Source organism: Mauremys mutica, chromosome 9 (genome assembly GCF_020497125.1).
Source record: "Mauremys mutica isolate MM-2020 ecotype Southern chromosome 9, ASM2049712v1, whole genome shotgun sequence".
Classification (NCBI taxonomy): Eukaryota; Metazoa; Chordata; order Testudines; family Geoemydidae; genus Mauremys; species Mauremys mutica.
This window is the reverse complement of record NC_059080.1, coordinates 11608046-11633430: the sequence shown is the minus strand read 5'-3', so window position 1 is coordinate 11633430 and position 25385 is coordinate 11608046. Positions and strand designations below refer to the sequence as shown.

At 40.5% G+C, this 25385-nt stretch overlaps 1 protein-coding gene across 3 annotated transcripts in view; it reads left to right on the top strand.

Moving 5' to 3' along the window:
- TBC1D8B (TBC1 domain family member 8B) overlaps positions 1 to 25385 on the top strand; it is a 60936-nt gene that overhangs the window by 14590 nt on the left and 20961 nt on the right. For all 3 annotated transcript variants that reach the window (XM_045031581.1, XM_045031580.1, XM_045031579.1), the window contains exons 2-8: positions 1700 to 1810; positions 10216 to 10334; positions 12256 to 12481; positions 13903 to 14143; positions 16696 to 16903; positions 19952 to 20119; positions 23420 to 23569. In XM_045031581.1, the coding sequence (XP_044887516.1) occupies positions 1700 to 1810; positions 10216 to 10334; positions 12256 to 12481; positions 13903 to 14143; positions 16696 to 16903; positions 19952 to 20119; positions 23420 to 23569 (1223 nt within the window). The remainder of the gene's footprint in view (positions 1 to 1699; positions 1811 to 10215; positions 10335 to 12255; positions 12482 to 13902; positions 14144 to 16695; positions 16904 to 19951; positions 20120 to 23419; positions 23570 to 25385) is intronic.

The window sequence follows — 25385 nt, the reverse complement described above, 5'->3', positions numbered from 1 at the left end:
AGATGCATTGGGCACAGTGGTTCAGCACTTTTGAAACAGGCTGCTTATTCAGGTGCCTAAATATAGATTTAGGAATCTATTCTTGGCCTTTATTTTTGCTTGGCAACAAGATCTCCTGTCTAATCTAGGACATACCTAACCCATCCCCCACAAATGTCTGCTGGCTTCCTGTGAGCTACAGGTTTGCCCCAGAGCTATCCAGTCCTTTAAGCCCAGACTATCATGAGAAACTGCTGCATTTCGTTTCATACCTCCACGCTTTCCAAAGAATCTTCTTGATTTGATGGTGGTTTCAGACTGGGTGTCTTTTGGGCATTGACTTGAGTCACTGTAGGTTTTTTTTTTTTTTTTTGAACAGCTGACACTTGGTTGCCCCTGTAACATTGCTGCCTCTGGCAGGACACAACTGAGAGTATAAATTCAGGACAAATTGCTTAGAGCAGGGCAGTCACAGCCCACAGCTGGGTGTCCTTTATTACTAAGGCACGCCAAACCAGCCAAACAGAGAGGAATTAGGTTTTACCCCACTGCTAACCAGAAGTCATACAAGCAATTCCCTCAGATACTCCAGTTCCCTTGTGTCCCTACCAGCACCGCTCCTTATGGGGATGAATGGTTATGAAAATGCTTCACTAATGCTACTTAGAATCAAACACATTGAGATACAAGTAAATAGCCAATATTCATAATTTCAACTACAAAATTGATACATGCATACAGCTACCATAATCATAACCAGCAGATCATAATCTTTTCATAGACACCTCACTCGACAACCTTTGTATAAGGTTTGGTGCAACTATAGGACCTTGGTTGCAACAATGATCTATACGGTCGCAGTTTATGTCAATAATGTCACAGCCCTTCAGCCAGTTTATGCCTGCATCTGTAATTTCCCCTTATGATGATGAGCTTCATAATGTGTTTTCTGTATCTGCTCATTTTGGGGACTGATAACATGACTGAAATCAACCCAACATTAGTTTCTTGAACCTTAAAACCTAGTGAAATGTTGCCAGCCTTTGTAGTGGATATTGAGAATATTTTGGCATTTTGAGCAGTGCTGTTTTGTAGCAAAATATCATAAAATCAGCCTTTTAAGATAAGTGCTTGCATCAGTCTTTGCAAGTGGTGGCTTTGCAAATATATCCTTGTGCCATACATCATAGCCAAAAACAATGATACTGGGAGAATCGCGAGAGAGATTAACAATCAAAACAGCTGCTATGTCAAGGCCAAGTGTAAAACCAGCTCAGTGTTATCAATAATTCAGTAAGAAAAAGCTCGTCAAACAAATATAAACATTATCTGTTTAGCATTTTAGTTCTTAATGTAGAGAGTATAAAGGCTAGTTTACGACAGCAGAAAATGTGAGTTTGCTCACTTACATTTTACAAAATTATTACAGTTTGCAAGATAAGATTTGTTTACTTGACATAAATTAGTTACCGATCCTTAATTCCTCTCGTTTTGTATTTTTCTTTGGGAGGCTTTATCTTGATAGGAAGTGCAGCAGAATAATTTTGAAAAATTAATAGCCATCAAAAGAAAAACGTTTGGTGTGGAAGAGTGTGTTACTTAGCCATGTAATATCCCATGCTGAGTAAGGAATGCAGGATTAGAATCTGAATGTCTGATGCAAAATCCTAATTTGATTCTGTTTAGTAAACTGTCTAAAACTGTATCTTAAATACAACAGGCCTTCTCATGGGGACACTAGATGCAGTCTTGGACTCTACATCAAAAGTGGCTCCATTTCGGATCCTGCATCAAACACCGGATTCTCAAGTCTACTGGTCCATTGCATGTGGTAAGTGTGATTCTTTATTTAGAGGCTAAATGGTTTTTAAAAGTGGCAAATCTTTTCCCTAATGCCAACATACCGAAGAATGACACGCAAATATCTGGTGGGATAATTCTCTCTCCTCCATCAAACCCCATCAGGTTTTAACAGTAAAACTGCTCACCTTCCTTGAGAAAATGGAAAACCTGCCAGCAGTTGCTCATTTAGGGCCCAGTACTGCAAAATGCTGAGTAGTTGAATGGAAGTTGGAGAAAATCTGCACCATGCAGGATTGGGCATTTAAAAGTCCAGCATGAAGAGTTCGATTTTTACTTCTATGGCCTATTTTTTCTTTCCTTTTTATTAATTTAAGAATGTTTGTGGATCACAGAGAATGGAGATATATACCTGCCATGCAGACAGATGATTGCAAATACTGAGTCTCATTTTGTTCCAGATATTTTGCATTAATAAATCATGGCTTATACTCTTAGTTATTTTTATTAAATAATGAGTACAGGCTTGTACAAACAGCATTTCACTTCAACACTGAGAACTACTTATCTCTGAGATGTCAAAATAAAAAGCATGCAGTGGGGGAGGTCTAGGTTGGATATTAGGAAACACTATTTCACTAGGAGGGTGGTGGTGAAGCACTGGAATGGGTTACCTAGGGAGGTGGTAAAATCTCCATCCTTGGAGGTTTTTAAGGCCCAGCTTGACAAAGCCCTGGCTGGGATGATTTAGTTGTTGTTGGTCCTCTTTTGAGCAGGGGGTTGGACTAGATGACTTCCTGAGGTCTCTTCCAACCCTAATCTTCTATGAGTCTATGGTTACCTATAAAAGGTTATAGGCACAAAGGCAATTTTTTTTCAGTGTAACCTTTGACAAACTCGCTAATTATCATGAAAGAGCAAAATTTTGTTGGCATTATAGAAAATATATTAATGCTATTTTTCCCTTCAGTACTTGGTTCTTTTATTTATCTTAAAGATAGATAAAATTCATAAATCATATAAAAAGGCCTCAACAGTCCCTTTCTGCTGATAACATCCCCATCCAGAATACATTTTGCCCAATAGCTTTATATTTCTGAAGAGGATATAAAGCTGAAGTATTAAGAAAATAATATGGAACGGTCCCCTCGTTCCTGATGAGTTTTGTAGCAGGAGTTTAGCCAGCAGCAGATTTCTGCTAGTGGATTATAGTAAAATTAATGTTCACCTCAGTTTCAGCATTCATTCAGTGTATCCCTAGACCAGTTAGATCCAAGTGTATTGACACAGTTAGTTGCACAGACAGTGCTAGGCAAATAGACACACCTATACAAGTACTGGCATTCTAAAGAGTTTATAGTGTTAGGGCCTGATCCAACACCCACTGAAGTCAATAGACAGATTCCCATTGGCTTCTATAGATGTATAGATGTTATAGCTGAGGTTTCTATTTCAATGCAAACATACTTGGAACAGCCTTTCTCAGGAGCATTTAGAGACAATGGAAGCTGAGTTGTGGATGCCACAACCTTCATCTCTTCTAGGGTGGGATTGGCACTGGAACTATGCTTGAGCAGTACAGAAGTCACTTTTCAATTTTCCTGGTCCAGTAAGTTTTGGATTAACATAGGAGAGCTCTTCCATAACTAAATATCAGTAATGTTCAATAGGCAGCTACTCTGACAAACTATGCAGGTATAGTACAGGTAAAAATGGCCAGTATGTTCAAAGGCACACTATCTCATCCTCCCTCCTTCAGACTCACCTCTTTCATGATGCCTACAAAACCCTGCCTGCTATTATATCTAGGAGGGTGACAAGCTGTCACTGTCGTACTAACTCTTCCATTCGTGCCATTCTCCCTCACTTGACTCTACTCTGAATTTAAAAAAGGGGGTGGTGGGAGAGGGAGAAAACCATCAACAAAATAAAACACAACTGTACCAATCATTACCATGTTCTTTTGTTAGATCCCTGGCCCCAGCCTGGGTTTGTTTGTGCCTGTTAGTTGTAAGCCCTTGGGGGAAAGGTCTGTGGGGAGATTTTCAGAGGTACAATGGGAATTCTGTACAAAACTGGTGTTTGAAAATCTATCCCGACTCTGCGGCCCCAGTCCCTTCCTGTGTAGCTCCAATAGTGTGATAAGGAAACAAGTTATGACCCAATATTTGGTGGTTCTGCTGTGCAGCATTTGTGTTGTGTCTTCAGATAGATTCCCTGCTTTCAGGTGCATCTCAGTTTTTCTAGTGTTATGAAACTGCTTTGGTATTCTCCCTAGAGCAGAAGTACGCAGCTTTTTCTATTCTAAGCTGTGCATGGTCCATGCAGCTCAACGGAGTTCAGGAAGAGGGTGATAAATTTGCCCACAAGGAAGTCTGAGGTCAGCATGGGTGGGAATAAACAGAAAACACAAATTGTCTTTTTTCTAACCTATCTTTTGCTTGTGAAAGTAAACCTAATTCTAGCAGGAGTTGAGTTCCCTCTCCTCTCACCCTTTCACTCCTCATTCCTTCCCATTGTTTTGTTTCCTGCTGACTGATGGCACAGTGTTTGATCTTGAGAGCAAGGTCTAGCTTCTCTAAGCATTCTGTGTTCTGGGCACATTTTATTCATCCAGCATCTTCCTCTAGAGACCAAACTTCTGTCCTTTTTATGATTTGCTCAGTCTCTAGTTGTCTAGTCTCAGTTCCAGAAGCTCAGTGAAATAGCACAGAGCCCTGCTGACAGTGCTGAATATTTCCTAAACACACTATATTTATCTTGCAGTTAGTAAATATACAGTTAAGAGATGATGCTAACTGCTACTCATGCCATGTTTATATATTTATTTGATTTCTCGGACATTATCTAGAGCAGTGCTTCTCAAAGTGGTGGTCCGCGGACCGGTGCCGGTCCGTGGGAAGTTTCCTCATAAGAGCGTCAAATAGGATAATAATATGGCACCGGTCCCTGGCACATTGGAAAAAAAAATTGCCGGTCCCCCACATCAGATAGCTTGAGAACCACTGGTCTAGAGCTCAGGGAACACCCCAAAATTGAAAATGCACCAGTAAATTCTAAAATTTTCCAGTGTCACATTTTAGTTCATCAGCTTTTTCCCCAGTTAAACCTTTTAAGTTAATAGACTTTTTAACAAAAACTAGACTCTCTACTGAGCCATAAGACTCCAGTTAAATTTTCCTCCAATCTCCAGCCCCTCCTTTAGATGCCTTTGGGGAAAGATAAACTTTGTAGCATTCCCAGAGAATATTGAGTCTGATCCCACAAATTCTTACACTCAAATAATTCCACTATTAAATGCTGTGCTATAGTCACATGGATTTTTGCTATCCAATATGTATCAGAATCTTCTCTTCTTCAGTTAGCCAAGAAATCAGATCCTATTGTACCATCAACTACTTAAAAAAGACATTAATACCATGTCCCTGTATTGTAATATGAAACCTCTCTCCCTGCAATCTAATCTAATATCCTCCTGTGCATGCTTTTCAAGGCTGTCCCTAGAGGATAATGATCAATAAGAGACCTAATTTTATATGGTGTATTTTCCAAAGGACAGTGTGGGGAGTAACACACTCTCAAACATAACACTTTTAAAAGCAAGGGAAAACATGAGTTACTAGAAAATGAACCATTTGTAAACTGTTGGTAAGTAAAATCCTAGGAATATTCCTGGGGAAATAATAAGTGGTTGCCATAAAATATACTCAGTTGATGAGTGCAGTAAAAATACCTATAAATGAATAAAAATGAACATGTACTATTGAGAATTCTGTTGCCATGACTTCAACCCTTAGGAAGCAGGAAAAGGGGATCTGCCTGCTGCTAGTACTTGAAGTTATATCACTTTTGTGTTACATATAGAAGAGTTAATCCAGAAGGCTGTATAATGGCTTTGTCCCTTGCATGAGGTAGTATCCAGTTAATAAAAACAAGAGACTAAATTGCTTTCCCATTGTTACATTGTAATGATCTAAGGGCTAGTCTACACTGGCAGTGGCAAAGCACTGCGCGGCAGCGCTTAAATGTGCCTTGTGTGGTCGCGGCGCAGTCTGGGAGAGAGCTCCCACCTCCACGAGGGGCGCAGCTCCCAGCGCTGGGGGCTCAGCTCCGCTGGGGCACTGTTTACCGTGGCGCTTTACAGCGCTGCAACTTGCTGCGCTCGGGGGAGTGTTTTTTCACCCCCCTCAGTGAGAAAGTTGCAGCGCTGTTAATTACCAGGGTAGACAAGCCCTAAAACAAGTGTGTTAATGGGATTTTAACTTTGCCTGAGGCCTACTTGCTATTACGGTAACCTATCTTGTGAATAATTGATTCCTGGTAGGCACACACATGATGATAGTCTTATTGTTCTTTTCACTGTAATCATGTTTAGAGCAAGATTATTATTCCCATAAAACCTGTGGTCAGTTTTAGCAAATAAAGTAATTAAAAATTGTAATGTCAGAAAGATTTTTGTCACCATCAGAGAATTTACAGTCATCCAGGGAGAAACACAGGCTTTTAGTGGGAAACAAAGCACAGAGCCTATGTTCATGGTGTTTTGGTGAGTTAGTATGAGGGCAGTACTCAGAATATTGAGTGTGTGTGTGTGTTTATATTTTATTTAAAAGAGCATTCTTCTCATGTTTCAGCATGAGTGTACAGGGGAGATAATGATGTCATTAATTGGGCAAACAATTATAAAGCAACTGTCAGGGAACTTTTGGCAGGAAAACTCAGTATTTGACAGTATTTATTGGTCCAGTATAAAGCACTGCTTTATTCACATAACATTTTTTGTGAGGTTTAATAACTCTTAAAAACAGCGTGGGGATGCAGTTCTTTAAAAGACAGGTGCCAGCTCTCATTCCTTGAGAGTAGGCGTTCTTCAGGAAAGTCTGAATTTTTTAGAAAATGTGTATAGAATTTGGATTGGTAGGGACAGATCCCAACAAAGAGCATTTATTTGTGTATTTGCCAACTAGTTGGTGAATCAGAAGTCTTCACTTTTATTATATACATAGCCCCACGAGCATTCAGAGCACTTCACAAAACATGTGAGAAGACATTGCAAACTAAGTCAAAAAGTTACCTATTCTGTGACTCTTGTGATATAAGTAGTGGGGACCAATCCTGTGGCCTTTACTTACACAACTAGCCCTGTTGACTGCAGGGAGCTACTCACTTGAGTAAATGCTGCAATACTGGAATCTGCACAATTCTTCTTCTCTTCTAATTTATTAATATAAAAATAGAACATGCATAATTAACCCTGGATAATAACTGTAAATGAAAAAGGTGATATGTAGTATTGCTGATACCTACTGGGGGAATTGCTGGCTTGTATTCTCAAAAGATAGCTAGGGTAGTATAACCTAAACACTGCAGAGGATCCAAAAAACTTTGACACAGCTACTTTTATTTTAAAACATTTTGCAATAACAAATGCATTAAAATACATTACTCTTGTGAAGTAGATACGTGTTATGCCATTTTGCAGATGGATAACCAGAGACTGAGGGAGGTTAAGTGACTTGCACAAAACCACATAGCAAGTCAGTATCAGAGATGGGAATAGAACCCATGAGTCCTCGCTTCTCAAACCAGGTTTCCAGTTAGTCTGGAGGAGAAATCAAAACTGTTTTCAATATTCCTGTTCACTTTTCCTACTGTAAGATATTTTTGACATTACTAGATATGAATGCACCTAGAAAAACCATTCAGAATGCTGGGCTCTAAGGGAGAGTTTTCAAAAGTGCCTAGTAAGTTAAGAACCAGTGACATTTAAAAAAAATATATCCATCCACCAGAATACTTCCTCTGGCCACATCTGTGCCTCAAAATCTTTGAGCCTGAGTTTAGAGAACTGCCCTAGATTCTTAGTGCATAGTCTGATAGAGAATCAGTTTTGCCCTATTTTTGCAGTATTAATTACTCTTGACATTATTTTCACCTTTTTGAAACTCCATCATAAATGTCCAGTTTCTTCTTAACTGTACTTAGAGGAATTTCTATTCAATCCCAGTGCAGTATTAAATAAGCCTGTGAAAACTGCTCAAACCTGCTTAAGGTGTCAGTCTTCATAAAACAAAATGGTAAAGATGTGGTCAATGGAGCTCTCTGATGAGGAGGGAAGTGGTGATAGTGCATTCATGTACTGGGCCTGTTTATTTCTAAGCAATTCCTGTAGCGTATGAAAACTTGTAGCTTCTTATATTGTAGAATCTGCTTACCCAGAAGGGCTGAATAAATCCTTACATAGTCAAAGACATTTTATGGAAAAACCACCTAACCCCTAAGAATAGTCCGAGTATTGCACTCAGCTGGATCCTCATTGCTGCTGTTTCATAACATCGTCTTTTCTTCAGTAGTCTTACGATTGTAGTTTACTAGCTATTACCCCTGGCAAAATTCCTAACCGAGTGTATAAACAGGCCTGGTCTCTGAGTATACCATAAACCGTTTTGACGTACTGACATTTCACACATCATAAAACTAGCTAGCAGCTAATATCTTTCTTTTGTATGAAATTTAAACTGCTAATCAAAACACCTTACTGGAAAATGCATGTGTTTCATTGAGGGAAATTTCTTTCTCTTCTAAAGTTATGACATTCCTTATATGTTGGGTGACAGCTCTCTGAAAGCAAAATCCTTGCGGGGAGATCAAGAATAAAATGATTAAGTATTTTCACCAGAATAACAGTGCATGGGAAATGAGGTAATGAGGCTGACTTTGCCATTTGACCTATGAGGAGAGCTGAAAGAATTGGGCATGTTCAGTGTAGAGAGGAGAAGGCCGTAGGAGAATAGTTTTTAATATTTAAGTTTATCATAAATAGGATGATGATCCATGGTTCTCTAAATCCACCACGGTTGGGCAAGAAGTAATTGGCTTAGTTTGCAGCAAGAGAGATTTAGGTTTGATATTAGGAAAAACTTCTTAACTATAATGACAGTTAAGCGCTGGAACAGGTTACCTTGGAAGGTTGTGGAATCTGTGCCATTTATAAGAACAGGTTAGATAAACATCTGTCATCAGGCATGGTGTTGGTTTACTTAATCCTGCCTGAGCACTGGGGGGCAAGGCTAGATGACCTCTTGAGATCCCTTTTATCCCTACATTTCTATGATTTAATTACTGCATTTATATGCCCTTCATATTTTGGATGATGAGCTTTATCCTGGATTGTACAGCTTACTTTCTAAACGTTGATTATGTCAAATTATTCCTGTTCCTGCATGCATACAGAGAAGGAGAAGAAAGTATCTTTTGCTTTCAGTAAATTGGGTTTGCAGGAAGTGCAAGAGTGAAAGACCAGTGATTCTGGGTAGGCTAGGGTGACCAGACAGCAATTGTGAAAAATCGGGACAAGGGGTGGGGGTAATAGGAGCCTATATAAGAAAAAAGACCCAAAAATCATCACTGTCCCTATAAAATTGGGTAGGCCTAGGGTAGGCCCAAAGACATTTCAAGGATCAGTCAGTTTATATGAATCAAAAACGCAGTGGTTTCTGCATCAGGGAGTAGCTGACACATACATACATTCTGTATTTTGAATGGAATAAGATTTCTTTACAATTGTGGAAGCCAAGTACAGCACAACACTACCCACTTTGATCTTGCGGTGTAGACAGGACTTGAATTGTGTCGACAGAACCACAGTTCTTTCTGAATTGTGGTCACCGAAGCTTTACTATGATTAGGAATATGATTAATATGTGACTTGGTCCTACATCACAAGGTCGAAGCATGACATAGCCATGTTGAGTGCTACTAGGTGGTAATCAGGTCCTGCCTTATGATAGAGTTATTTAGACAACATAAATGTCTATAGAATGTATCTGAAGAGGAAGAAACTTTGCTGTATCTAGAACAGTAGTTTCCAAACTTTTTACTAGGGAGACTCCCCAACCGCATTTTATCTTTTTTTGCAACCCACCATTGCATACCCACCCTCTACCCCGGCACCACAATTTTAATCCTGGCCTGGTGTAGAGCAGAGCCTCTTGGATCAGGATGATTGGAGAGTGAACCTGCCCCACACTCATCCTGCAGCAGCAGCTCTCATCCTGCGAGACAGGGCCTGGCTCCTCACTCCACGTGTTGTGACCTGGTGCATGGGGTCTCAGCACCACTCAGGTTTGGCCTGGTCATATCTTGCTCTCCAAACCTGCCTGCCTCCCCTTCACACCGGGCCAGGAGAAGTGAATGTTTGCTTAGGCCCGGACCCTGTGATGAGTTAATCTGGCCCTGAACATGGCAACCCAACTAGAACCTTCTGATGTCCCACTGATGGGTCGGGACCCAACATTTGGGAAACACTAGTAACTATGATCAGTGTGCTAACTACTACAGTTTTGGTTATTTGTCCAGTGTAGACAAGGCCTTTGTGATTTTTGTTTAGGTGAAGTTTATTTCTTAAGCTTTATTAACCTGTTACTCTTTTATCAGGAGCCAGCAGAGAAGAAATAACGGAACACTGGGACTGGTTGGAACACAATGTTATGAAGACCTTATCAGTGTTTGATTCAAATGAAGATGTTACTAGCTTTGTACAGGGAAAGATAAGAGTAAGTAGCATGTAGGCGATATAACAGAGGAAAGCTATGACTTTTCACTCTTCAGAAACAGACATTTTTTAAAGACATTAGGGGACAACATTGTGGTGCAATGTAATTCTTTTTATGCAGTACTATATTGCAGTTGGATAGGAGCAATGGAATGGGGTGAAGCTATTTCATTTCAAAGTTAAGTAAAATTGATAGAGACAAATTCCATTCTTGCTGGTAAACAAAATGTATCAGTTGCCTTCAGTTAACTCTTTAAAACTCGTGGAAAAAGAATATTCTGCAACAATAATAATAATTGACAGAGCAAAATGAGGCCATACACTAATCTCGAGGGCCTTTCCCTGTCTGTCTATATGCAATGCTGTCTCAGATGCACAGGATCTTCTCTGTGCCCCAGCCTGTAACCAGGGACCCCTTTAGTATGCCGGGCACCAAAGACCCACACAGTTCCACATGGGCAGGCCCTTAGCCTCCAAGCCTCTGAGACTGGGCCTTTGGCACCAGCACTCCCTGTCTCTCTCTGTGATTCCCTGCAGCGAATCCAGCCCAGCCAGACTTCTGTGGGAGGCTTGGACTGCAGCCCTTCAGAGCACAGTGCTCTCACAGAGTATTTACAGCCACACAGGCAGCCTCTCCAAAACAAGATCATTCTTTACTGGTCACCTGGCTACAGAAGCTGAAAATCCTTAGTTTGGCACAAAGAAGCAGACATTATGCCATGGTCCATCCTGGCAAAGCCAATGCCATCATCCAAGCTGTGATGGACTCCATCCCTTGCTCTGTCTCCCTGTTCCCTTTGGCTTCCCAAGTCAGAACTCCCGAGTCCCTCCAAAAGTGCAGCCGTTATTCCAGTTCAGTTCACATATTTCACCTGCTGGGGTTTCCTGCTGTTTGGGGTTGATTGTTCAGTCTTTGGGGTGGGGGCTCTTTTTGTCTTGCTGGGTCCTGTGTTGATCTGGGTTGGTTTCAGCCAGATCCTTAAGGACCCAGTCATTCCACGCAGGCATCAAGGTAGTGCACACACCTCCTGTTCCCAGTGCTGTTCCAGGAGCAGCGTTAACCCTTTTGCACCCACTGTGCACAGAGGAAAACCGAGGCATGCCTAGGATTCATAAAAATATTATAGAAAATGCACCCTTTGTCACAAACTCGATAACTTTTGAATGCTGCATTTGATCAATTCCAAAATTTCAGAGAACGTTTGAATGATGGGGGTTGGGGGGGGGAATGGGGAACTCTGGTCTGAGGGGTACAGGGGGATGGGCGGGCATACAGCTCCTGGAGACGGGGCACAGAGCGTTCCTGGGATTGGGGGAGTAATGGGGACAGTGGTACAAGGAGGGAGTGCGCTATCACACAGAGACTTTGGCATGAGGGGATAAGTGGAGAATGGGGGCGGCCTGAGGGGAGGATTGCAGGGAGTCCCTGAAATAGAGGGGGATAGAAGGGTGGCACACAGGGAGCTTGTGGAGGAGGTGGGTAATGAAAGAATGCAGTGAGCCCCTGGTGTGTGCAATGAGCTCGGCCTTCAGAAGCAATGCAGTGTGTGACCTTCTAGTAATAATCCATAGTTGTTTTTATAGCACTTTCCATTAAAGGATAATAAAGCACATTACAAATACCTATGAATGTAGCTTCACAACAGCCCTAGTGGGGTAAGGAAGCTTCATTATTCCCATTTTATAGATGGGGAAACTGAAGGTAAGTGTCTTAACCACGGTCATACAGGAAGTCTGTAGAAGGGTCTGAAATAGATGTAGGCCTCTTGACTCTCAGTCCTGTGTTTTGGCCACAAGACCATTCTTTCCCTGAAATATCCAGCACAAAATATGTTGCATGGTTTGTGTGTGTGTGTGTGTGTGTGTGTGTATATATATATATACACACACACACACATTTTTTTTGTTTGTTTTGCTTTTAGGGATTGATTGCTGAAGAAGGGAAAGGTTCTTTCATACAAGAAGAAGATCCTGAGAAGTTTCGTGAAGCTATTCTGAAGTTTGAGAAGTGCTTTGGATTAGCAGAGCAGGAGAAGTTGGTGACCTATTACTCCTGCAGCTGCTGGAGGGGGCGAGTGCCCTGTCAGGGATGGCTTTATCTTAGTACCAACTTTCTTAGCTTTTACTCATTTTTGCTGGGAGCAGAAAGTAAGTTGGCCCAGTCACTCACCATTTTATTTTATATTTTTCAAATTTGAAGTAACATTTCACACCCATAATCCTTTGAGAATGAAACTTAGTTATTTTGCAACATGACCATCAAATAAAACCAGTGTAGAAAAAAATTAGCAATCAAAATAATCAGTGGGAATATATTATTTAGAATTATTTTATTTGCATGTGCATGTGTAACCCACTAGTGTGTGTTACTTGTCTTTCTCTGACCTGGATTCACAGAGAATATGGGCCTGGTACAGCTCTTAGCTGAAAATCCTGGGTCTTTAACTCAAGCTGTAGAGATTCATGCTTTCAACTCTTGAGGCTCCTGGTTCAATTCCTGTCACATGTACAAATTTAAAACAAAAATAATCTTTCCAAATAGAGGCATTATACATTGCTGATATTTACACACAAAAAATTGTGTGAAAATATCAGCAAAGTCATTTTGATCATTTAAAAAGTATGCATTTATGTGAGCAATAACTGTGTGATTGAAAGCTAGAAAATGTGAAGAAAGGTGCATAGACTTACAAGCATTTATATATTTTCTTGCCAGTACATGCATGTAGTACTCATGATTGCCAGCAGAAGGCACAGCGGTACATCAGAAAGACACAGGCCCCTTAGATATAAATGGTTTGCTTGGTTTAAGAAGCTTTATATTAAATGCACTATTAAAACAGACCAGCCTGCATGATGATATAGTTCATGTAGCCATTTGCAGTTTTACATTGGAACAAAGAACAGAAAGTGTAATCTAGTACTAACATATGTGGCACTTTTTGATGTATTTCTAGCCATGAAATTCTACCTGACAAGCTTCCTGTAACTCTGAAGATAGCCTGTGATGTTCTTGTACTTGTGGAATAGCAGTAGTTTCAGTTTTTCTGTACGCTTATTTTTGAAGGGGCACAAATGACTGAGGGCCCAATCTTACAAGGAGCTGAGCACCCTCAACTCCCATGGCAGTGAATGGCAGTTGAGTGCATTCAGCATGTGGAAGGATTGGGCTATAAAACAGGGAAAGCAACTATGTTGGGCAAGATTATAGAACCCATTTTAAATAGTACCTTACCTCACAAGCAGTTTCACTGAAGCCAATGGAGTAGGTGTGGAATAAGGTACTACTGTATAGGAGAGAGGATTATTACAATGTGGCCCTTATTGAAATACACAAAAGCTTCTTCCTTTTCCCCCAGAAACATGCAATACAGTAAAGGCTGTTCACTGGCTCACTATAACGCTTTCAGCCATGTTAGACTTTCCTACTCAATAGTGATTTAACTGTGCTGTTTAATTACATTTTATCAGAGCTGTTGACTGCTTGTTCCCTTAGTGTTAAGGAAAAAGTGTAGGCGGCTAATGAGCAGTGAGAAGTTACTCACACCTGCTTATACTCATATTTTCAGTAAAACTCGTTATCTCCTGGGATGAAATCTCAAAACTTGAAAAGACCTCCAATGTGATCCTGACAGAGAGTATTCATGTGTGCTCCCGTGGGGAGGACCACTACTTTTCCATGTTTTTGCACATTAATGAAACGTTCCTTCTTATGGAGCAGCTGGCAAATTACGCTGTAAGGAGACTTTTTGACAAGGAGACATTTGAAAGTGACCTAGTCCTCCGTGATCCTCTGCAAATCACCAAGAGGTAATTTATTGTTTGTAGAATGTCAGCTGTGTGCTCAGTAGAGTTCCAGGCACAGGAAGACACAATCCTTGTCTGAAGGAGCTTACAATAACAGCTTTGCTAACATTTATGTCTTTTACCCAAGTGTCCTCTTAGACATTGGGTAATGCAGGGTGTTATAATTTACTGTTAGTTGTCAGAAGAAATCACATGAATATAATGTACACCGCTATCTCGATATAACGCCACCCGATATAACACAAATTTGGATATAACGCAGTAAAGCAGTGCTCCGGGGGGGGGCAGGTCTGCGCACTCCGGTGGATCAAAGCAAGTTCAATGTAACACAGTTTCACCTATAAAACGGTAAGATTTTTTGGCTCCCAAAGACAGCGTTATATCGAGGTAGAGGTGTATAAGAAATAATATCAGCTTTATTCACAAATACTTGTGTGGGTATCTCAACATGTTTACAGATTGTTCATGGCTAATCAGATTAACAAAAACACCATTCAAAATAAGCACCAACGCACAAATTGACCAAATCTGTGCTAATCGCACAGGGTTCTCCTTCTTTAAAACAGAACTGAACACCACATGATGTTTACTCAAGCAGGGAACATACACTAAACACAGGAGATGGTTATCTTCATTGTAAATTCTGTAGGAAAGTTCTCTTAACCCGGTTTTCTCATTCACTTTTGTCAGATCCGATGCAGGCTTAAGTCTAGAGGGCCAGATTTTGATCTTAGATATAAGTGTAAATCTGGAGTATCCACACAAAAGGCAGTGGAATTGCTCTGGATCTGTACAGCTGTAACTGTAATAATAGTCCCAAGTGTGCATTATTATATGGCATATTTGCATGTTTTTCATTTTCAGAGGCTCTTCTGTGGTAAAGCTTAGTTTCTCTGAGTGTATTTTACCGAATCATTAAAGCTAACAAGTTGGTTTTCATGGCCCAGGTTTATAAAATCCTTTCACAATTTATAGGCCAGAATTAGTTGTAATTCAAGACTTTACATCTGTACCTTTTATTATTTTTACACAGAAAACAGAGAACACATTTGGAACAGGAAAAAATGCAGAAAGTATTATTCAGTACTGTCATACAACCAAAGCTTTTTAATAATAATAGGTTTCTTGATAGGTTCCAGAAGAGAGAACCATTTAATACATGAATATAGAAAAAGGGAGGAAAATCTTAAAGCAGAGAATAAAGCAATAAAGGGATTTCATCAGTGGGTTTAAAGCCCCAGATTTACATTTGTTTACGTCCTGTATAAATAAGATCTCTGGAGAGGTTACATTCACTAGATAATAATTGTATTCAAGGTTCTGAAATATTTTTGTGAAAAACATTACAGCAAAATTCATTTTCAAAAATGTAGTGTCTTAACAGCAAGTGGGGATAAAAAGCAAGAAGTGATGATGTGATGTCACTGAAGAGTAGCTTGCTGATGAAAGGAGGAGGAAGGGCAACAAACAGTTTTTTCAGCATGTGTTAATTGGATAACAAATGCATGGGCCAGATGTCATTGGCAATGGGTGATGTAAGCAACCATGTGTTGGAGACTCGTGACTGGTTTTCTTACTATTGAATTGTTTTGGGTAACATGAAAGGTCAGATCTAAAATATCCGTTGGGTTTAAGTCTATCTCCTGGGCCAGTGCAGGCTTGGTCCCTGTAGCATATTTGGCAGTATTTTCTCAAGTCTAGTTTCAAGTAGTGTGGCTTCCACAGCTTTCAATGGAGGGATTTCCAGAAGTCCAATACATTTCAGCAGGGGCTTCAGCAGGAGTGGGGCTGAAGTCCTGAGCCCCAGCTTCCGGCAGGTGTGCACAGGCTCTCAAACTTCTGAAGATTGTTGTATGCAGCTTGGAGGGCCAGTAAGTTTGGCCACCCCTGCCAGATGATATACTTGTTTTATATTATAATTACTGGCTGATTGACGTTTAGGTTTGGTAGCATTGCTGGAGATGGATGTTGCTCTCCTGCCAAAACATAGTTTTTTCACTGCATTTATATATGAATATAATCTTCTCTTTCTGAAGCATTATCCTGTGGCAGATGTTTCTTATACATGCACTCACAGAGGCTACCTTTCCCGCTAATCAATTCTTCATCAAGTCAAAACTGGTTTAGGTTTAATTGGTTTATTTCAGTGGCTTGAAAAGCAGAGCCGATTGGGCTATTAGAAAGTGGTAACTTTTCACCTAATTTAGGCCTCCATACAACAATCCATCCCCTTTCAGCAAAGCTCTTAATCATGTGCTTAACCTTAAGAAAGTTCTTAAATCCGATTGATTTAAATGGAACTTCAGCATGTGTTTTAAGCATATGCTTAAATACTTTGCTAAAATAGGGTGTAAGCACAGTCAACTCCCTTGGGAATTGATTGTGTTCAGAACCTCACTTAGTGCCTTCCAGGATTGAGCCTATAATATATTTGAAAACATGGGATATAAAGTTTTAATATAGTCCCCTCGCAACACAATTCAGTTTTAATAAATGTAAAGTGATATTAAAGTAACGTTGATTTTCCTTCTCCTCCTCCCCTTTTTATCCATTAGAGGCCTGGAGAACCGAGCCCACAGTGAGCAGTTTAGTGCATTCTTCAGGCTACCCAAAGAAGAGACCCTGAAGGAAGTGCATGAATGCTTCTTATGGGTACCTTTCTCCCACTTCAACACGTTGGGGAAAATGTGCATTTCAGAGAACTACATCTGCTTTGCTAGCCAGGATGGCAGTCTCTGCAGCATAATCATTCCCCTAAGAGAGGTATTGCAAATTGCAGTCAGAGCCACTTACACTGCAAGTTTTATAATTTATGGATTAAAGTAATTAGCAATTTACTTTTCTTTTAGTCAAGTTTCTCATTAGAAAATTGAATCTGTTTTTATTCAATTTATATGATGTCATTTTTTTCTTGGTGCCAGCTGTATTAAGCTAAAAATCCCACTGCATACAGAACTCCTTTCACTTTTCAGCTCAAAGACAACCTTCAAGTCCCTCTTTTTTTTTATCCTCTGTTCTTTCTAGGTGAGCAGGGGATCTTTTAATGTCTCATCTTGCGCAAGTCTCACAACTTGTACTTAAACTGGGAATTTGTCTTTATAGCCCGAGACTTATGGTCAAAAGCAAAGAATTGGAGGGAGTGAATATTTTGGAGTGATTGGTTATGGACCCTTTGGAGTCTTTTGCCTGTAGGTCACCAGCTTAAATCTGACTGCTGTGGACAGTGATTAATCAGTGCCATCTGTTCAGAGGCTTATGTGAAATGAGTTTGATAGTGTCTAGTCCTTAGTGGACAAATGTCAATTCACCATTACAATTGGCATCCTTAACAGACTGACTAAAGGATCATAAGGTAAAGACTGTGGGCTTGTCTACACTGGCAGTTTACAGCACTGCATCTTATTTGCTTGGGGTGTGCAAAAACACCCCCAAGTGCAGCAAGTTTCAGCGCTGGAAAGTGCCAGTATAGACAGTGCACCAGCGCTGGTAGCTATGCCCCTTGAGGAGGTGGTTTTTTAGAGCGCTGTGAGAGTGCTGTGCCATGACCACGCAAGGCACGTTAAAGTGCTGCCGTGGCAGCACTTCAGCATTGCCAGTGTAGACTAGCCCTGTGTTTCAGTCTAGCTTTCAATGATCTAGGACAGAGATGAAAGAAATTTGTGGATCAGTGTATGGGAAGATTCCCCTGTCCCTTCCCGTGCGGCCTGTATTCTGTGGACTGAGCTTATATCAGTCTCCTTAATGTTGTCAGCCTCTGGCTAGTCCCAGATATATTCTTGAAATATATACACTGGAAATTACCAAGACATTGATTAGTACTTTTGTATTCTCTTCATACATGCTATACATGCATGCAGCTTGCTATACATGCTGGGACAGATCTTCATATGGTGCGAATTGTCATAGATACATTGAAGTCAATGGAGCTATGTTTACACCAGCTGAAAATCTGCCCTGCTATGTGCTATTAGAGTGAATTTCTTATTCAGTTGAACTGAGTGTTTGAAAGTATTAAAAGCCATAATATACATAGGTCCAAATTAATTTCTTGTGTAACTTAGTTGACCATCAGTGGGCATATAACAGCAATATATTTGGCACACGCAACTTAGATATTGCAGTTCATCTGATTTTTCTATTGGTAGTCTTGCAAACAGGGGCTATTGCAAACTGTAATAAAAAAGCATAACAGGTTGAGTTAAAGGAACTGACTTCTTAATTCCAGGTTCTCTCTTAGGAGTTGTTAGGCCCTTATAGAGTTGTTTCATGTCAGCTGGTTTTCATCTTTCACCTCTGGTGGTCAAAAAGGAACAGCAACAGGAGTGAGTCTAGCAATTCAGTCATATTACGAATTTAGTATTTCCTGAAAAGCTCTACATTATAAAATGTATTTACCACTATAAATCATAACTATCCCATCATCGCAATTAAGATCAGCTTCAGCTGTCATTTCCTGTGATAGATGTGTCTAGGAGGGTATTCTCAGTGGAGGATCCTTCCTGTGAATTCTGCTTCATGCGATTATTTGCAGGAGCCAGAGTCTGGCTTCTTTCAGAAAACTCTAAGATGCACCAGGTTCAGCAGGCACTTGAGGCCATGTTTTGGAAAGCGTTTAGCACCAATATGTTGATTTTTCTAAAAAATCTGTCCCATAATGAAGTCTTGCATCTGACGAAGTGGGTATTCACCCACGAAAGCTCATGCTGCAAAACGTCTGTTAGTCTATAAGGTGCCACAGGATTCTTTGCTGCTTTTACAGATCCAGACTAACACGGTTACCCCTCTGATAATGAAGTTTGGGTTTTATGGGGATAACATTATCTTGTGCCAGAATAGCAACAGCCCATTTTGTGCAATGATAGTTTAAATTGTCTGCGTTATTAATTCTGCTTATACAATGGTCCACTGTGCTCCACGCTGCTCACAGGTGTCTGTCTGTGCATGCTGTCATGGTTATCAGGCTAGCTGCACTGTTGTCCCTCCTTGTGGGGGTACACTCAGTGAGAACCCACCAGGACCTGGGTTATAGTCCCCTGGGTATCAACTGTGACTCTTTCAGAAGGTCCAACTGAGAGGAGTTTCCCTTTGGGAGCCTCTGATAGGAGCTGATTCAAGTGACTCAAACAGTTTCTCCAAAACAAAGAATTATTTATTTTTTTCTCCCAAAGATACAAAGCCCGTAGAGCCCAGGTATAAACAAATAGAGTCCTACATGCATATTTTCTTATCTAAGCTTAAGCTCTCTATCCATGGGTCCAACTTATTCCCCATCTCTAAGTCAGGAAAAACTTCTTGCCTGCTTGCAGCTGGCTCCCTCTGTCTCTGAATGAGTCTTCCTATCCTGATAGCTTTTTCACTGACAATACCCTGGGGAGCCTCCCTTCCTTTTCTGCATCCTTGCCTCTATATAGGGCTTTAGTGTCTACCTTTTGATCTTAAGCTCAACCCTAGCTTGGATGATGCCAGCTAGATAGCTTCTTCCCCCACTGATGTCCCAGCCATTGTTATCTTAACTCTAATAAAGTTGTATACCTAAGGCTGCCTTATCTGTGTCGTTTTGTTTTCTCTTTCCTGCTCTGTTTAAAACAACCTCTCTTTACAGCCTGCTTCAGTTCAACTCTGTGCATTCAGGCAGGCAGCTATACAAAACTGAATGGTGAATCCAAGTCACACTTAATATTCATAAGGATAATGCAGATAGCTTCCAGTATGTCATGCGCACTCTCAATAGAATTTCTTTTTTTGCAAGCCAAGCTGATAAAATTAGGTAGGAAGATGAGATTACTAATTCATGTGTCCTTGCCTCTTCAGGTCATAGCAGTGGAGAAGGCTGATCCAGCTAACAAAGGAGTCAGCATTAGTACCAAAGGAAAAAGAGCTTTTCGTTTCACTGAGGTTAAGGATTTTGAACACCTGGTAGCAAAGCTCAGGATCAGAAGTGGAGCAACTTCAAGTCCACATCACACTGCAAGTACGGAGGTAACAGCACAGCTAACTCTAATGCTTTATTAACTATTTATGGAAAGGGTGCTGAAGTGAACGCTTTGTCCATTCTTGCAAGGAGGCTAACTATTGTATAATTTAAAGTAGTACTATATGTCACCAATTAAAAGACATAGATTTAAATGAGACGTGGGCCTGAATCAAAATCCCAGATTGGAGTGTCTCCAGACTTCAAAGGATTTGAAATCTGAATTTTGCAAACACACCACATACTGAGATCTGAAAAGGTGGATCAGCTGAAGTGTTTCTTTGGGACCCTCACTGCTTCAACTGGCAGGAATTCTGGGAGGCTCTGAGAAAGGGCATTGCATAGCAATGGGGCAATCTGATGTTGAGCAATTTTTCATTCTGTGCCTCATCTACTATAGGGTTTGTGCTGAATGCATAACAAAGGGGAAGTTATCAGCATGTGTCATAGCTTATTAGCCCAAAGCAAAAGAGTGACTGAAAACCCTATCGTTCAGACTGCTGTAGTGCTTCAAGGAAGTAATGCTTGGCATACATCAGGACTAAACAAAAGTGTGAGCTGGGTGCTTCTCTGGGCACACAGACTGTTCACACATACTAACAAATGTGCTTTCACTGGTGACTTTGCATTCATAGGGGAAGGGGAGGAGGAAAGAGAGAATTTTTCCACCTGGGAAGGTTTTCTGGTTTGAGATCAGACTTATTAAGATTGGTGAGCAATAAATAAATAAACCTGATAGATTTCCTGTTTCTGAGTCCAACAGGACCGAGCTGTGTAATATGTAGTTAAAAAACAGAAATCCCATCACAGGGAATTTGAAGTATTCCTTCCCAGACCTATCACAGCTTTTTCAGAAGACCAAATGAACAGTAAGGATGGTACTGTGTTTAGGAGATTAGCCTGCAACTTGAGATCCCACATTTAATTTCCTATTCTTCCACTTGTGCAAGTCACTTAGGGCTTGTCTACAGTACTGCACGGGGTCGAGCCGAGATATGCAACTTCAGCTACGTGAACAGCGTAGCTGAAGTCGACATACTTAGATCTACTTACTGCGGTAAGTTGACAGCTGATGCTCTTCCGTCAATTCCGCTTGCGCGTCTCGTTCTGGTGGAGTACTAGAGTCGACAGGAGAGCGCTCAGCAGTCGATTTATCGTGTCTAGATTAGACGCGATAAATTGACCCCCACTGGATTGATTGATGGCAGACAGCGTAGACAAGCCCTTAGTGTCTGTGCCGCAGTTCCCTATCTGTAAAATGGGGATAACAGCACTTCCCTATTTCCTGGGGTAGTTGTGAGTATAAATACATTAAACATTATGAGGTGCTCAGATACTACGGTGAGAGGGACCATAGAAATACCTAAGATACATTTCCTTCAATGCAAACAGTCAGACTTTTTGGTTAAAATTTTTTTTAAAAAAAAACCCTTCATAATCTCTCCCATGAAGAGCCAAAAAACGCCACCTGGTGTAAAATCAACAGTGTAAAGTCAGTGGAACTGCCAAACTTAACCAGCTGGCTCATAATGTGAGGCTGCTATTAGATGTGGACAGGTCTGTGCAAGTAGTGTTGTGTATGGGGCTTTTCAGTTTCAAAATTTATCCCTCAGAACTGGCAATTTTTAATAGTGCTTCTGCATACTTTCCCTGTAGGCTTCTGCATTTAGGGCTTTGCTCTCATTGAAATTGATGGGACTTTTGTGTTCGACTTTCAGTAAGCTAACTCATAACACCCCTTGATCGGTAATCTTCTGCTTTGTCTGACCTCAAATACAGAACATGGTCTGCTAGGCTTTAACTTGCCATATCCTAGTTTTGGGGTGACATGACTTTCCGATAGGACAGTCCTACCTTGGCCTAACTGAATGTGTGTTGGAGAAGAATACAAATGAAACACGCTGGGTTATTCTGCTTGCTCTATCACTGAGAATATAGAGTCTCAAATGTAGATCCTGGCAAAGCTTTATACTTTTACCAATTAGAGACAACACCATTACTAATGTGAGTCCTCCTGCTGATGGGTACGCTTATGTGAGCATGGCAACCAGGATTTGGTACTTCAGCTGTTGAGGAGATTATGTACCATTTTTCATTTCCAACACACTTTTGGACATTAAGGATGGTTTCCTTCCCTTTTGGGAGGGGCTTGCTGCCAGATATTCCCCTGGACACAGGGACATGAGCTAGAGTTGAGCAGATAGTTGCTGTTATCCCAGTGGTTGCCTATAACTTTTGTTCTAAACCGAATATTCTGACAGTATGGTAGCTGGGTGGAGCTAAGAACTTTCCTCATAGTCCAGGTGGGCCTCCCACTCTGCTGCACCCAGCTCTAGTAGTTTATAACATCGATAGTAGAAGAACAGAATCGGTCGGAATAACCTGTGAAATAGTATCCGTGAGCTTATGCGGCGCATGCGCTGGATCAGCACAGAAAAACTGTGTCATGAAAGGCTCATTCTCAAGGTTCCATTCTCGAGGGTTAGAAGTAACAAGGGGGAAAAAAGGGTTTAACTTGAACAGAAATGCTCCCTAGCTAGGGGTGCAGCACAGTTCTGTGACATTTGGGTGCTGAGCTCTGCCTTCTCAAAAGCATTCACCTTTGGAGTGGCCACACACGCCCAGTTACATGCCTTTGTCTATATTACTTGACTAAGAATCAGTTTAAGTCTATTTTCCTTCTTAATTGTGCTTTTAGGGTGGAAAAAATAATTAGCTCGGTATGCATACAGAAGGGAACATGTTGAACGGCAAAGCTGCTGAACTCAGTACATTTTGGCATTTTACTTTGTTTTGCTTATAGGTTTCGAAGTAGAATATTTCTCACCCACTAGGCTCCAGACCTTGCTTCTGAAATCCTGTTAGTAGTATCCTGTGGTAGGAGAGCATACAGTGCATTTAACTGCCAGTACAGTACTTGGCAGTTTCTGTCCAGCTCCCATTTAAATCAATTGGAGTCTTTCTTTTCATTTCAGTGGAGTTGGATCAGGCCCTCATCTTTTTTGTGGCTCTCATTTTAATTAATGTTAATGTTTGAATAAATGTGTTTTTTTTCAAGTGCTGCCGCTTAAATTTAAATAGGAAGCTGTACAGATCAGGACCACTTCATATCTTATTTGCTCTGTAAGTTTCCAGGCAGATTTGTTAATGCTGTTTAAAGTTTAAATAACAACAATGCATCTGAAGGCTATTGTAATTTTGAAAGGTGCATAACAAGTGGTGCTTGAGGATGAAACCTCAACTGTTATCAGTGCAGTTTCTTGCAGGACTTTTTAAGCACCTCTGACAGCTGTTAATGCATTCTGCAGGTTGCCACTACTTCTGACTCTGACAATCTGGTGGATTATTATGAAGGACAGTTAATGGCAGGTCAGAAAGGCAGCAGCAAGACTGTTAGCACAGAAGCTCTAATGACCGTATTCCACCCTCAGGATGCTGATAATCTTGACTCTAAAATGGTAAGAAAGAAAACAACTTTCCACAGCCTTCTGAATCTAACGAAAAAGGATTCAATTAAAATTGAAATTTATTCCAGAGAAAGCAGCTGATTTCTTTTATGGCTTTGGCAATTTTATCTTCTCTGCCTACTCTGTATTTTACTCTACATTTCCACAGGGGCCTTATGTATTGCTGTATTCAATTTTCTGCTCATCTTGTTTAATAATGATATGCCTTATCTTCCCACAGCAAACTTCTTTCTGCTCCTCCACCCCCGCAGGGAGGAACTGTTTGTTATGTGACAGCGAGCAAGTACTTAATTTCACATTCATTTGAACTGTCAAGACTTAAAACCACTAGAAACGGTTTGAGAACAAGCAAAATTGTGATCCAAACATCAGCTCCATTTGCTTACCTCTTTTCAGTCTCCTGACTTCTTGGTAACAACTTTATGATTTGGAGAAAATGTTTCTCACAGCCCAGAGCATATTATTTTGTTAAAGGTGAAACAAAGTGGGTTTGTGGGAAACCTCCTCCCCTTTTTATTGTTAACTTCTTTTTAAAAAAATCATCTTGCTTTTCACATAAAAAATCCAGTTCTTGGAAACAGTGGAGCTCTATGGATGACTTGAGAACCAGCGGATTATGACATTGCAGGAGACGAGGCTAAAACTTAAACAATTGGGAAGGGGTTTTTAGTCACTGTTTGAAACTGATTTTTTTTATTTTCACCTATAAAACCAGAATGTCTAATACAGGGAGAAAGGATGTCTTTGTTAAAGATGCAACATCCCTGCTTCCTCAGTTAGGGCTGATTTGAGTTCTTCCATTGGCTTCAGTGGCTATTGGATCAGGCCTTTACTCGGGGAGAGACCTCACAAACCAGGGAAGACCACACATGGCATTTCTGATATTTAAAAGAAAAAAAAACTTTTTGTCTGGGGGATATGAGAATCCAAACTCTTCAGTTCCCATTTCTTTTCCCTTTTGCAGATCCATTTTTAAGTGCTTTAAAAGGATAAATTCTCAGTGCTGCTTATACAAAATGCAGCATCAGTGCAAACACTTTTCCCAGACCGTGGAAAGAGCTCATGTAGTGGGTTACCTACTCATTAATCTTTCTGCCCCTAAGATTGCAGAGTTCATAATACGCTACAAATGAACTTAATAAGTCTTGTGCTTTTCAAAGGGCCCTATCCAGCACTCGTTACTTACTCCATCACTTCGATTCTGCCTGAGTAAGGAACTGAAACTGCCAACTCCTGCTCATGCAAGCAGGCTTTACTCATGCGGTAGTGAGGTTCAACTGGATTTCAGGAGAAATATATCCTTGTGTTTTGACAGAAAGTAGCCAATGTATGAAATTGTTCTCCAGTTGCATGGCAGATAAATATTTTAATCCAATCTGTACTTTATATGGAGCTAAAAATTTTCAGCCACTCAAACTAGCCCAGACTTCCACCTGCTTTATATTTTCTTGTTATTAATTAATCTTTAGTACTGTTTCTTTGGAACTGTTATATAGAACAGTTCAGTACTGAAGAACACTGTTTATAAATAAATAAACCTCAGGACAGGAAAGATCAAGAAAGCGCAACATGATAAAGATGTTGGTGCCTCAGTTGTACCTCTGGCATGCTTTCCAGCTCCCATTCCCAACGCTGTTCCAGATCTGTCAAACTAGGATCACACAACAAAGGGTGATAAATGTTAAATCAGAACATCCTGTTTTGCCTGCCAGGTTTGTAGAACATATTGCTTTATCTATGTAAGAGCTAAGTATGATTATTATTATGGTAAGTAAGGAACAATTTGAGGTATGTTGAAAGCAAATGA